The sequence below is a fragment of the Cervus canadensis genome, chromosome 33 (genome assembly GCF_019320065.1).
Source record: "Cervus canadensis isolate Bull #8, Minnesota chromosome 33, ASM1932006v1, whole genome shotgun sequence".
Classification (NCBI taxonomy): Eukaryota; Metazoa; Chordata; class Mammalia; order Artiodactyla; family Cervidae; genus Cervus; species Cervus canadensis.
This window is the reverse complement of record NC_057418.1, coordinates 25,844,807-25,857,959: the sequence shown is the minus strand read 5'-3', so window position 1 is coordinate 25,857,959 and position 13,153 is coordinate 25,844,807. Positions and strand designations below refer to the sequence as shown.

Below are 13,153 nucleotides of genomic sequence, written 5' to 3'. Positions count from 1 at the left end.
AGTAACATCAATCATGTCTGACTCTTTGAAATCCTATGGACTGTAGCCCGCCAGGCTCCTCTGTCCATGTGATTTTCCAAGCAGGCATATGGGAATGGGTTGCCATGCCCTCCTCCAGGAGATCTTCCTGACCCAGGAATCAAACCTGCATCTCCTAAAGCTCCTGCTACCGGGGAAGCCTGAAAAAGGTTATATTCTCTTTAAACATAACTTATGCAAAACCTTTGACTGTGTGGATCACAATAAACTGTGGAAAATTCTGAAAGAGATGGGAATACCAGATCACCTGACCTGCCTCTTGAGAAACCTATATGCAGGTCAGGAAGCAACAGTTAGAACTGGACTGGTTCCAAATAGGAAAAGGAGTACGTCAAGGCTGTATATTGTCACCATGCTTATTTAACTTATATGCAGAGTACATCATGAGAAATGCTGGGCTGGAAGAAGCACAAGCTGGAATCAAGATTGCCGAGAGAAATATCAATAACCTCAGATATGCAGATGACACCACCTTTATGGCAGAAAGTGAAGAGGAACTAAAAAGCCTCTTGATGAAGGTGAAAGAGGAGAGTGAAAAAGTTGGCTTAAAGCTCAACATTCAGAAAACTAAGATCATGGCATCCAGTCCATCACTTCATGGCAAATAGATGGGGAAACAGTGGAAACAGTGTCAGACTTTATTTTTGGGGGCTCCAAAATCACTGCAGATGGTGATTGCAGCCATGAAATTAAAAGACGCTTACTCCTTGGAAGGAAAGTTATGACCAACCTATAGCATATTAAAAAGCAGAGACATTACTTTGCCAACAAAGGTCCGTCTAGTCAAGGCTATGGTTTTTCCAGTGGTCATGTATGGATGTGAGAGTTGGATTGTGAAGAAAGCTGAGCACTGAAGAATTGATGCTTTTGAACTGTGGTGTTGGAGAAGACTGTTGAGAGTCCCTTGGACTGCAAGGAGATCCAACCAGTCCATCCTAAAGAAGATCAGTCCTGGGTATTCACTGGAAGGACTGATGTTGAAGCTGAGACTCTAATGCGAAGAGTTGACTCAATGGAAAAGACCCTGATGCTGGGAGGGATTGGGGGCAGGAGGAGAAGGGGACGACAGAGGATGAGATGGCTGGATGGCATCACCGACTCAATGGACATGAGTTTGAGTAATCTCTGGGAGTTGGTGATGGACAGGGAGGCCTGGCGTGCTGCGATTCATGAGTCGCAAAGAGTCAGACATGACTGAGTGACTGAACTGAACTGAACTGATGCAATATAAACAGAAATTTTATATGTTTATTTTTTTAAAATAATCTTTGGAGTTTTAGATTTTACATAGCACTCTTCTCCCCCCAGAACTCATATCTTCATTCTGATACTCCATGGATTTTTGTACAATTATATAACATTTTTATGCTTAAAACACTAATAATACTGTAATACATCTCAACAATATATTGCTTATATTTAAAATGAAATTTATTAAAAAATTTTGAAGTGACATAATTCTTTAAACCTAAATGATTTCATTTGGAGTGAGTCATTATAAGTATTATTGGTTTGTAACTTAGCAAAAATATGAATATGTTACACATCTTGACAAATAATGATTAATACAGGGGTAAATATTTTTATTGAAGATTCAGTGTTTAATGACACAGATGAAACTTTCTTCCTAATTATGTAACAATTTTGTTGTTCAATTGCTCAGTCTTGTCCAACTATTTGGGACACCATGGACTGCAGCATGCCAGGCTTTCCCGTCCATCACCATCTCCCACAGCTTGCTTAAACTCATGTCCATTGAGTCAGTGATACCATCCAACCAGCTCATCCTCTGTCGTCCCCTTCTTCTCCTGCCTTCAATCTTTCCTAGCATCAGGGTCTTTTCTAATGAGTCAGTTCTTCACATCAGGTGGCCAAAGTTTTGGGTATATAACTATACCCATGAGTATTATTTATTTCTAGTATTAGAGTTCAGAGCCAGTTTTTTATTGTTTTTTATGGATGTGAGCACTTAAAACTAGTTTTCATATAAATAAATACGTGGGAACTGAGCACTTTTTGAACTTCTTCCAAGAATATGCCAAATATCACATGGTAGTCTATCAAACAACCACTTTTAATGATTAAGAGATTTAAAATAGATTTTTCTTCAATTTTGTTGAAAACAAAGATTTTGAAACTTGATTTATAAATGTTACTTGTTACCCTTGTTAGGCTCTTATATGTTTTTAATTCCTGGGAATTATACAAATTCTTTATCAAAACATCAGAGAAGTTAACACTTCTTCCTTTAACTTTCACTCGTAGGCACCTTCCTCAAACTAATATTCTCAGAAAGCTTGGGGCTATGGAAAAATTATTACTTCCAAAACACTTTTGCCAGCATTATTATTATTTTCCACAAGCTAATTTTATTGTGTGCTTTATAAATATTTTTATCGACTCTTGGTGCTACCTATTTTTTAGAGATACCATGTACCCTTTAACATCGTTAGCTGAGCTGGTTCTTTTTGTTCAGATTATAAGCAAGTGTATTTCCATGAGTCTTCATAAATATCATTCCACTTCCTAGTTCTTCTAAAATATGGCTATGTGCTTTGTATGGAAGAGGAGAATGTGGATTAAGCTTAGGTTGTTCTGATGATTCTTCTGCCCCACTTTGAATCATTCTGGTGACATTTTGGATTTCACATATGTCAACTACCTCAGGAAATATAGTACCAAAACTCCAAAACCACTACGTGAACTACATAAGTGAACACTCATATAGCCTCCATAAAGGCACGTCACCTCACCTGTGCCTCCTTGCACCAGTGTTTGCATATTATTTCTGCCCATTTGCCCTCTGACTCGGGGAGGTTTGACATCACACAGTCTCATTTCCACCTTCTGCAGATTGGGAAGGAGATGTCTCATGGGCTATTCGTGACAGTATTATTCCACTAAATGAAAAAAAGATAGAAATTCATAAGTTTTCTTTATGGAAACTCATCTGTAGTTTAGAGCTTTTATTGTTTGTATTTCAAATTCATTTACTCAACAAATGTCTATTTAATCAACCACTATACAAAGACTGGGTACAGAGAAACAAAATAAGACAGAATGCCTGCTGCCCTCAGGTAAGTTATTACAGTGGGCATCAGATGCTAACAAAGTAATTGCAAAATTAATAATTCTGTAAAATTATGAGCAAGACCTTCTATGAATAAAATATAAGGAGTTATGAGAACATATGAAAGGATATTGACCTCTAATAAAGATCATGGAAAGCCTTCTTGACTAAATGAGAATTGTCCTGAATGTTGAAGAGCATGCACAAAGGTTCTGAAATGGGTAGAAACGTGTTTAAGGAATTGATTCTTAACCACTGGGCTACCAGGAAAGTCCCACTGTACATATTTTGCTGTAGATTTCTTCAGACTTTTCCCTCCAAGGCACTGATGTGTGAGTTGTATCATATAAACCTGTATTTTTATAGTAAAAACTGAATGAAGTTCCACTGCACATGTTTTCCCTACTTTTTCATTAAGAGTATTTTGTAAAACTCTTGGCATGTTTGGTATGGTGCTCAGCTGCTTCAATCACATCTGACTCTTGCGACCCCGTGGACTGTAGCCCACCAGGCTCCTCTGTCCATGGGATTCTTCAGGCCAGAATACTGGAGTGGGTTGCCATGCCCTCCTCCAGACGATCTTTTCACACCAGGGATTGAACCTGAGTCTCCTGTGTCTCCTGCATTGGCAGGTGGGTTCTTTACCACTCGTGCCACCTGGGAGCCCATAGTTGATGGCAGATAGTAAAGATTCAGCAGATGTCAGCAGTCATTGTGAATGTCACCGGTGTCATCAACATCACCTTGACAAATTGCCCTCCAGCAAGGCAATTGGACATCCCAACAACAAAATTTTCAACACCCTCCACCAAACTTAACTTCTAACAATTTTTTTGTGTATGCCAGTCTCGAAGATTAAAAATGGAGTTAGGCTGCTGTTTTACTTTGAGCTTATTTCATTACTAATGAGCCTGAATATTGTGGTTGTTTAGTCGCTAAGTCGTGTTTGACTCTTTGCGACCCCATGGACTGCAGCACTCCAGGCTTCCCTGTCCATCACTAACTGTTGGAGCTTGCTCAAACTCATGTCTATTGAGTTGGTGATGCCATCCAACCGTCTCATCCTCTGTTGTCCCCTTCTCCTCCTGCCCTCAATCTTTCCCAGCATCAAAGTCTTTTCCAAAGAGTCAGTTCTTCACATCAGGTGGCCAAAGTATTGGAGTTTCAGATTCAGCATCAGTCCTTCCAATGAACACCCAGGACTGATTTCCTTTAGGTTGGACTGGTTGGATCTTCTTTCAGTCCAAGGGACTCTCAAGAGTCTTCTCCAACACCATAGTTCAAAAGCATCAATTCTTCTGCGCTCAGCTTTCTTTATAGTCCAACTTGCTCATCCATACATGACTACTGGAAAAACCATAGCTTTGACTAGATGGACCTTTGTGGGCAAAGTTAATGTCTCTGATTTTTAATATGGTGTCTAGTTTGGTCATAGCTTTTCTTTCAAGGAGCAAGCGTCTTTGAATTTCATGGCTGCCGTCACCATCTTCAGTGATTTTGGAGCCCCATAAAATAAAGCCTGTCACTGTTTCCATTGTTTTCCCATCTATTTGACATGAAATGATGGGACAAGATGCCATCATCTTCGTTTTTTGAATGTTGAGTTTTAAGTCAAATTTTTAACTCTCCTCTTTCACTTTCATCAAGAGGCTCTTTAGTTCTTCTTTACTTTCTGCCATAAGGGTGGTGTCATCTGCATATCTGAGGTTATTGATATTTCTCCCAGCAATCTTGATTCCAGCTTGTGCTTCATCCAGCCTGGCATTTGTATACTGTAGTATTAATATGAAGCTCCTAATTATCCCTCCCCTTTCCCCTTTGGTTATCATAGTTTTGTTTTCTGTCTATCTGTGGGTCTGTTTTTGTTTTGTAAATAAGTCCACTTGTATCATTTTTAAAGATTTTGTGTGTAACTGAAATAATATGATATTTGTCTTTCTCTGTTTGACATTTCACTCAGTACTGTAATCTCTAGATTCATACATGTTACTGCAAATGGCATTATTTCATTCTTTTTTATTGCTGAATAATATTCCGTTGTACACATACCACAATTTCTTTAATCACTCATCTGTCAGTGGGCACTTAGCTTGCTTTCTTGTCTGGCTACTGTAGGGTGCATGTATCTTTTCGAGTTGGAGTTTTCATCTCTTCTGGATGTAGACCCAGGAGTGGGATTGCTGAATCATATGGTAACTATTTTTAGTTTTTTAAAAAAAATCTCCATACTATTCTCCACAGTGGCTGCATGAATTTACATTCCCACCAACAGTGTAGGAGGGTTCCCTTTTCTCCACATCCTCTCCAGCATTTACAATTTGTAGAATTTTTGATGACAGTTATTCTGACTGGTGTGAGGCGATACTGCATTGTAGTTTTGATTTGCATTTCTCTAATAATTAGCAATGTTAAGTGTCTTTTCATGTGCCTGCTGGCCATTTGTATGTCTTCTTTGGAGAGATGTCTATTTATGAATAGGTCTTCTGCCCATTTTTTGATTGGGTTGGTTCTTCCTTTTTTTTTTTTTTATATTGAGCTGTATGAGCTGGTTGCATATTTTGGAAATTAATCCCTTGTCAGTTGCATCATTTGCAAATATTTTCTCCCATTCTGTAGGCTGTCTTTTTGTTTTGTTTATGATTTCCTTTGCTGTGCAAAAACTTTTAAGTTTGATTAGGCCTATTTGCTTATTTTTATTTTTATTTTGTCTTGGGAGATTGACCTGAGAAGACATTGCTATAATTTATGACAGAGAATGTTCTTCCTATGTTCTCTTCTAGGAGTTTCATGGTGTCATGTCTCGTATTTAAATCTTTTTTATTTTTTAATTTTTACAGTGTTGTGTTGATTTCTGCCATATGACAATGCAAATCAGCCATAATTATACATATATCCCTTCCCTCTTGAGCTTCCCTCCCCTACCCCCACCCTCCCCTCTAAGTCATCACAGAGCACCACACTGGGATCCCTGTGTTAGCAGCTTCTCACCAGGTATCCACTTTACACATGATAGCATATTTGTTGATGCTGCTTTCTCCATTCATCCCACTCTCTCCCTCCCCAACTGTGTCCACAACTCCGTTCTCTACATTTGCATCTTCATTCCTTCCCTGCAAATAGGTTCATCAACACCATTTTTTCTAGATTCCATATACATGCATTAATATATGATATTTATTTTTCTCATTCTGGCTTACTTCATTCTGTGTAATAGGATCTAGGTTCATCCACCTCACTAGAACTGATTCAAATTTGTTCTTTAATGTCTGTGTAATATTCCACTGTAAATATGTACCACATATTCTCTATCCATTCATCTGTCTATGAATATCTAGATTGCTTCCATGTCCTAGCTGTTGTACATAGTGCTGCAATGAACATTGGGGTACATCTATCTTTCAGAACTCTGTTTTTTTCAGAGTATATGCTCAGTAGTAGGGTTGCTAGGTCATATGGTAGATTTTTTTTCCTAGTTTTTTAGGGATTCTCTGTACTGTTCTCCATAATGGCTGTATCAGTTTACATTCCCACCAACAGTGTAGGAGGGTTCCCTTTTATCCATATCCTCTCCAGCATTTATTGTTTGTAGATTTTTTGATGATGGCCATTTTGACTGGTGTGAAGTGATACCTCATTGTAATTTTGATTTGCATTTCTTTAATAATTAACGGTGTTGAGCATCTTTTCATGTGTTTATTATATGTCGTCTTTGGAGAAATGTCTGTTTAGGTATTCTGTCCATTTTTTAATTGGGCTTTTTCTTTTCCTGTCATTGAACTGTACGAGCTGTTTATATATTCTGGAGGTTAATCTTTTGTCAGTTGTTTCATTAGTTTCAATATCTTCCCATTCTGAGGGTTGTCTTTTAATCCTGTTTATTGTTTATGGCAGAAGCTTTTAAGTTTAATTAGGTCCCATTTGCTTATTTTGTTTTTATTTCCATTACTCTAGGAGGTGGGTCAAAGAGGATCTCTCTGTGATTTATGGCAAAGTGTGTACTGCCTATGTTTTCCTCTAAGAGCTTTATAGTTTCTAGCCTTACATTTAAGTCTTTAATCCATTTTGAGTTCATTTTTGTGCATGGTGTGAGGGAGTGTTCTGACTTCACTGATTTACATGCAGCTGTCAGGCTGTCCCAGCAATACCTGCTGAAGAGACTGTCTTTTCTCCATTGTATATTCTTGCTTCTCTTGTCAAAGATGAATCAACCATAGGTCTGTGTGTCTGTTTCTAGACTCTCTATTCTGTTTCATTGACCCATATGTCTGGTTTCATGTCATTGCCATGCTATTTTGGTTACTGTAGTTTTGTAGTATTGTCTGAAGTCTGGGAGAGTCTTGATTCTTATTCTTTTTCTTCAGTATTGCTTTGGCAATTCTGTGTATTTTGTGGTTCCATATAAATTTTAGGATTGTTTAATTCTGTGAAAAATGTCATGGGTTATTTATCGGGATTGCATTGAATCTGTAGATTGCTTTGGATAGTATGGTCATTTTAATAATATTAATACTTTCAATCCAAGAGCATGGGGTATCTTTCCATTTCTTTGAATTGGCTTCAGTTTCCTTTATCAATGTTTTATAGTTCTCCATGTTTAAGTCTTTCATCTCCTTGATCAGGTTTATTTCAAGGTATTTTATTTTTTTGACATGATTTTCAAAGAGATTGCTTTTTTACTTCCTCTTTCTGACTTTTTTCTTTTCTTTTCTCCCTGTGTCTGGATATGTTTCCTTCTTTAGGTCTGGGAAGTTTTCAAGTGAATTTCTTCAAATACATTTTTGATTCCCTTTTCTCTTTTTTTTTTTTCCTTCTGTTACCCTTATTATGTGTAGATTGGCATGCTTTATATTATCTCATAGGTCTCATATGTTGCCTTCTTTTTTTTCATTTTTCTATCTGTTTTCTCTTCTGATTGGGTGGTTTCTAGGTCACTTTTTTTTGTTTGGTATTGTTTAGTTTGCTATTTATTGCTTTAGCTCAGTTTTCATCTTGGCAATTGAGTTGTCTAATTTTAGCTGGCTCCTGTTTATAGTTTCTAGTTCCTTGTTACAGTGATCCCTATTTCTAGCAATAATCTTTCTTAATTTCCTCAGGATTTGTATTACTTCCTTTTTGAACTCAGGGTCTAGTAAACTGAAAAAGCCTGTTTCAATTATTTGGTCTTTCAGGCGATTTCTCTTGTTCTTTTATTGGTGATTAGTTTCTCTGCTCCTTCAGTTTAGTTATACTTCTGTGACTCAATTTAGGAGAAACAGTTATCTGTTGTGGTCCTGAAGGACCTGTTGTTGTTGAAGGACCTGAAGGGCTGTTGTTATGTGGGGAACAGTCTCTATGAGTCTAATTGATGCCAGAGCTGCTTTTGGTATGGATACTTGCCACATCGTTCTTTGGGGGTGTGCTAGCCAGTACCCCTTTTTAGGGGGTGAAGGTTACGTTGTGGTGACCAGAGGCTGCACTGGGTGTTGGAGGGGTCTCCTCTTTGCTCTGCCGTTGTCATAGCTCTGTCAACGGCGGGGCCCGTTCTCCAGATGTTGGAGTAGAAGCTCTCGGATCTGGTTCAAAGCTGCGGTGTGAGGTAGGCAGGACTGGCGCACTTTTGCTGGTAAAGGAGCCCGTGGGTATTCTTCCGCCAGAGCGATCCACTGGGACATGCTCTCTGTGATATTCCCTGTCACCCTTGTGCGTGCTCACAAAGCACGCTGTCGCTGAAACTGCCCTCTGCCCCACCTCAGCAAGGGAAAAGCCGGAAGTCAGCTTGGAAGTCCTTCCGGTGCGGTGCTCGGGAAGCTGCCAGTGGCCTGAATCTTCTGTGAAAGTCACGCGCCCACCAGGAATCAGTTCAGATTTCAGCCCCACCCTGCGTGTGGGCCACCCACACGTGCTTGTGTGTGCCCAGAGCTTGCAGTAGTGAAGCTGTACCCTCTGTGAGCAAGCTGAGGATGAAGCTGCTCTGGGCGGGGGCAGGGCGGGGGGGCACGCCACTCCCTTCGCACGTGCATTGACAAATCGGGTTCCCATTGGTCCTGATCACACCTCCGGCGGCCGGGACCATTCTTGAGGCCCTTGCAATTGTCTCTGCATCCAAACCAAATCTTCTCCCTGGGTCTGTCTGCTGCAGCCCCGTGTACCAGCACTCAGCCCCCACCATGCCCTCCACCAGGGATGCATCTACGGCTGGAGCGTGCAGTGAGGTGGCCAGGACCTTCTGGGCACGTTTCTCTCTGCCCTGATCCTGCAAGCTGGCCACTGCTTCCTCCTCTAAGCCCCTGAAACTCCATATCTGGTTGAGGGATCCCAGAGTGAGAGACGCTTTCATAGCTCAGGTCCATCTCAAGCTTCTTTCTTTTGTCTGTTCATCCTACCCAGTTATCCGGTGGTCTTTCTTGCAGCTTTGGTTCTATGAGATCTTCAACCAGCATTCTGTGGGTATTCTGTGAGAACTGTTCCACATGTAGATGTATTTTTGATGTATTTGTGGGAGGAGGTGAGCTCCACATCCTTCTATTACATCGTCTTGATCTCCCAGTCTATTTATTATTTTCTTATTGGTGAATAAGAGAACTCTTTATGCTGTGACTTTTATGTATTAAATGAATACTGCAAATGTTTTCACCAGCCTGTGATTTGATTTTCCATTTATGTTTTACTGTATTTTTTAAATAAGTGAGTTAAAAATTAAGTAAATTGGTCAGTCTTTTTTTATTGTGGTTTTTATCTTTGGCATTTTACAAATAAATGTATTATTCATATCTATGTAATATAAATATGGCATTTTTGACATAAAGAAGGGCTATGCATTTTTCAGAATTTGGGAACCATTTGTATAAGAAATAAAGTCACATGGAGTATGGATCTGTCAGTGGGAAGAGGTGAAAGGCTCTTTGCTTTGCAGAGAGTTTCAGCGGCTTGCGGATGTTTAACAAGTTTGTTGCTTATCAAAGTTTGAAGATGTGAGATTTTTTTTCTTAGTCTGAGGATATGAGATTTTCTTCTTTTTGTTTTCATCTTCTTTTCTTGAAACCGGAGTGTCTTGTTTCTCAGGTAATCCACTACAAAGTGCAATACATCAAAGGGGGCTCATCTTCATATTAAAGTTGAGATTTCTGAGGCTGAGGGATTGGTTACATTTTTGAAATTGTTCAGTTAATACCATCAGAACAATAGTAATGGATCAGATATGTCCACATCTTACATTATGTTTTTCATCATTAAGATGAAAATATTTTCACTTTTCAAAAATGTATGTTTATGTATGATACAATATTGTTGTTGTTTAGTTGCTCAGTCATGTCTGACTCTTTGCCACCCCATGGACTGTAGCCAGCTCCTCTGTCCTTGGGATTTCCCAGACAAGAATACTGAAATAGGTTTGCATTTCCTTCTCCCGGAGGACTTCCTGACCCAGGGATGGAACTTGTGTCTCTTGCATTGTAGGCGGATTCTTTATCGCTGAGTCACCAGGGAAGCCCATAGTATAATATTAAGTAGATAAAATATATATATAATACATATTGCTGTAGACTTGAAAGAAATACTGACACATGTGCAATTAAAATTCTGGCTTATTTTATGAACTCTGTTTTTAACAGTTGGCTTATTCTGAATTAAAAGGCCTTGTAATGAATTGCTTTTATTGTGAAATCATCAATCAAAATACAAGTGCTTTTCTTCCTGTCAAGAAGATATATACTTTTTAAGAATGATTTACTCCAACATTTAACTGAAGATGTTTTTTCTCTTCTAGCTTTTGTTTCTACCAATCCGATGTCATACATGGCTACTGATGGCAATGAGCTTGTAAGTATTCTTAGGAATACTCAGACTTTAAGTATCATTAGTTTGATGAATGAGTAAAAAATTAGGTTGATTTTAAGTTTGACTAGCTACTTATTGTCCAGTTCATTAGTCGTAATGGAATGAAAGAGCTTCCCTAGCAGCTTAGATGGTAAAGCATTTGCCTGCAATGCAGGAGACCTGGGTTCAGTCCAGTGGTTGGGAAGATTCCCCTGGAGAAGGAAATGGCAAACCACTCCAGTGTTCTTGCCTGGAGTATTCCATGGACAGAGGAGCCTGGCGTGCTACAGTCCATGGGGTTGCAGAGTCAGACATGACTAAGTGACTAACACACACAATAGAATTAAATGATCCCTTTGTTAGAGTTCGAAAGTTTCTTATGATCACCAAGCATTTGTTTAAGACCCCTAGCTGTTTAAATATCAAGAAACATAACCACGATTTTGACATACTGTACATAAATTTGTCTCTATTTTCAATTAATTCTGGTATAGTGTAACCTCTCATGCAACTTCTTTGGGAATAATTCTGCTAATTATTATGTGCAAATTATAGCTTCCTTTTAAAATAATTGAGCAATTGAGCAAGTTTCCTCTATTAGATGAGGAAACTCATGCAGGGAAAGTAGAGATGTTGATGTAACATGATACTTCAGATGGAAGGGGATGCACAGACTGTAGCCCACCAAACTCCTCTGCCCTTGGAATTTTTCAGACAAGAATACTGGAGTGGGTTGCCTTTTCCTCCTCCAGGGGATCTTCCTGACCCAGGGATCGAATCTTCATCTCTTGTGTCTTCTGAATTGGCAGGCAGATTCTTTACCACTAGTGCCACCTGGGAAGCCCCCTTAGTGGTTGATTATGCAGGGAAAATAGAGAAGTTGGTATAAGTAACATGACACTTCAAATAGAAGATGCAGTGCAGTGTGGGATTGGGTGGTGTGCATCTTTTGGCAAATCTAATGACTTCATGATGAATGCATAGGACAGAGTTTTTGGAGTAGAGCCAAAAGCAGAAGCAGAAGTGGGGTGTTGAGAAAATATAGTATAGACTTCTTGCCACACATTTTCCTGATGCACATTAAGAAATGGATGTCAAGGCAGGTTGTATTATAATGATAGAGAAATTGAGTGAACTAGACAGCTCCTGGAAAAGACACCTTACTAAAAAAGCAGGACAGCATATTAATTCTCTTCTTGATAACAATTTCATATTCCAGAGAGAGAGAAGGCAAAGAGCACTTTTGTTTTGATGCTCCTTCTACTTGAGGAAATCCTTGCTAATGATGAAAAATGGTGGATAGTTTGGGAGACAAGGGTGCAGAAAATTAAAAATGAAAATTATAGTCACTTATGCAACCTAGGAAATTCACTATCTAAAACTTGCAGAAAGAGGGAAGTCTGATTTTTTGCACATGAATGGGTATGTGTTTGATAATAGAAATATGAATAATCACAGTGAAGATAGGGAAGAACAATTAAGAGAATGAATGTGGCTGCAATGGAAAATTTTTGTTAGGATTAGATTATAAAGCTGTGTGTACAGGATATTAAAGGAGGGTCTTATGGTCAAGGGCAAAAGCACACAGAGGTCACAGATCTGTAAAGACAGAATCAGGGAGACTCAGGTTTAGAGTAGCCAAGGTTTATGAGAAATTTAAAAAGAAAAAATGCATGTGATTATAAGCATGTGTATGTGCTTATTTGGGAAAATGGCATGAAAAGAAGGAATTAGGACAGTTGAATCTTTGAAAAAGGTAATGCAGGGTTTAATTCTGATGAAAAAAAAAACTGTAATTTTCCAGCTGGAAGGAGTTCATCCTATATGTTTAAGAGGAAATGGAAAATAAGATAATGAGAGCACCTAAGAATTTCAAATGAATAAACTGATTCATTGAAACATTCATTTAATGTTCACTGATTACCTCTCCTGAGTTTGTTATGTGTCAGCCACTGTACTACGTAAGAATTGGAGATTTAATGGTGAGTTGAAACAAGTCAGAATCTCCATGTCTTTTAAAAAAAAAAACATAGCCTTGGATTTTTGAACAAAGATGGCAGATCTGATTACCCAAGGACTAACGTATCATCCTGGAACTCCCAATCTAGGGCTATTACCGCTGTAATATGTAACCAGCTTCCCCTTTTGCTCTGGGCACAAGTGGATTCTGTTCTTCTTGGTGGGAACTATTTTTGGGCCTTTCTCATTTCATGAGCCATCATGCTCCACTCCCCGTGTGTGTCAGTTTAC

The 13,153-nt window shown here is 38.9% G+C and overlaps 1 protein-coding gene across 5 annotated transcripts in view; it reads left to right on the top strand.

Moving 5' to 3' along the window:
* The window catches only part of IPCEF1 (interaction protein for cytohesin exchange factors 1), a 200,583-nt gene that overhangs the window by 102,389 nt on the left and 85,041 nt on the right, over window positions 1–13,153 (top strand). For all 5 annotated transcript variants that reach the window (XM_043456871.1, XM_043456876.1, XM_043456874.1 and 2 more), the window contains one exon: window positions 10,854–10,906. In XM_043456871.1, coding sequence (XP_043312806.1) covers window positions 10,854–10,906 — 53 coding nt within the window. The remainder of the gene's footprint in view (window positions 1–10,853; window positions 10,907–13,153) is intronic.